The sequence below is a fragment of the Sardina pilchardus genome, chromosome 1 (genome assembly GCF_963854185.1).
Source record: "Sardina pilchardus chromosome 1, fSarPil1.1, whole genome shotgun sequence".
Lineage (NCBI taxonomy): Eukaryota > Metazoa > Chordata > Actinopteri > Clupeiformes > Clupeidae > Sardina > Sardina pilchardus.
In genome coordinates, this window is record NC_084994.1 from 22,276,311 (window position 1) to 22,277,583 (window position 1,273).

The window sequence follows — 1,273 nt, forward strand, 5'->3', positions numbered from 1 at the left end:
AATCTGTCCACAATGGTCTAGATGGGCATGTTTACACCTCTGCAGTCGACATCACATGGATATCACATGGCCTTAACTTATCGCAGGAGCAAACTTCTGCTCCGCAGCAGAGCAGTTTCCCTCCAGGTACTGCGGAGCACAGACCGGCCTAGACCCTGCCTTCATGACGTCGGGACTGCCTATGGCTTTTACATCCCTGACGTAGGCCTATGTGCTGGCGTTTAGATGGCTCTTCATATCCACAAGGGCCTGTTTCGTCACATGGTCACTTCGAGACTACGGGAAGTAGAAAGTGTCCAACTTTATAGCAGTTTTTGTATCAGGTTTGTATCCCCGCCCCTGCTGGCACCGGCAGATCTCGCTGCTGCAAGAGGTGAACTTGAACGCGCCTATTAAGATAGGACGGTGACGAATGACAGGAAGCTAGGCCGTAAGGTCAGACTTGTACAAGCCGGTCCCAAACATGGTATGGACGAAGTAGCTAGCTGCACCACAGTGAAAAAGATCTTGTTGGGAAAAAAAGTGTCTGCTAATAAATTTCAATATGAACAAAATCAAAAATAAAACTACTGATTAATTGGAAAGATTCTGGCATTTACACATTAGTAGATAATGTGAGTGGTGGGAATGTCAGCTGATCATTCCCTGGTGTGTCGTCTTTGCTTCTGGTGCAGGTTCGACAACTTACAACTCACTATACGAACCTTCAAGAGCGACGGTCTGAATTCCCTGCAGTACCATGTTGTGAGTGTTGAGAAGAACCCTCTTTACACAAACGTCACAGTGGACATCGGCAGGACATGACGACCAAATACCCAAACATGGCTATGCTGCACCAGTGCTATGATGACCACAGACCCAAACTATGCTGCAGTGCTATGCCAGATAGCAAAACTACAGTGGGACAGAACTGGGAATCTACCACAACATTCGGCACGGATCTGCATAATGGACCTGATCCGATGTCCACACGCACATCGGTCCAACATTGTTTTGGATCTGTTTGACTGATCTGGTGGCAATAAGGGCTAAGACTGGCCCAGTTCCATATGCTACTCATGTTACTGACTTGTGCCAGATGCTCCCAACAAACATGATAACATCCTGGCAATGATTACAGAATTTCCACGACATGCACCCAGCTATAGCTTTTGACCTTAACTAGTTTCTCTGTGTGACAGTTATTAAGGGAGAGAAACATCTACACTGTAAAAAAAAAACTCTTAAAAAAACAGTAAATTTCCGGCAGCTGGGGCGCCAAAAAAATACTGTG

The 1,273-nt window shown here is 46.2% G+C and overlaps 1 protein-coding gene across 1 annotated transcript in view; it reads left to right on the forward strand.

Annotated features, from left to right (window-relative positions):
• Positions 1 to 1,007, forward strand: part of LOC134077312 (beta-1,4-galactosyltransferase 1-like) — an 11,621-nt gene extending 10,614 nt beyond the window's left edge. The window contains exon 6 of the mRNA XM_062532846.1: positions 675 to 1,007. Within this exon, the coding sequence (XP_062388830.1) occupies positions 675 to 804 (130 nt within the window). The 3' untranslated portion in view covers positions 805 to 1,007. The remainder of the gene's footprint in view (positions 1 to 674) is intronic.
• The last annotated feature ends 266 nt before the right edge of the window (positions 1,008 to 1,273 follow it).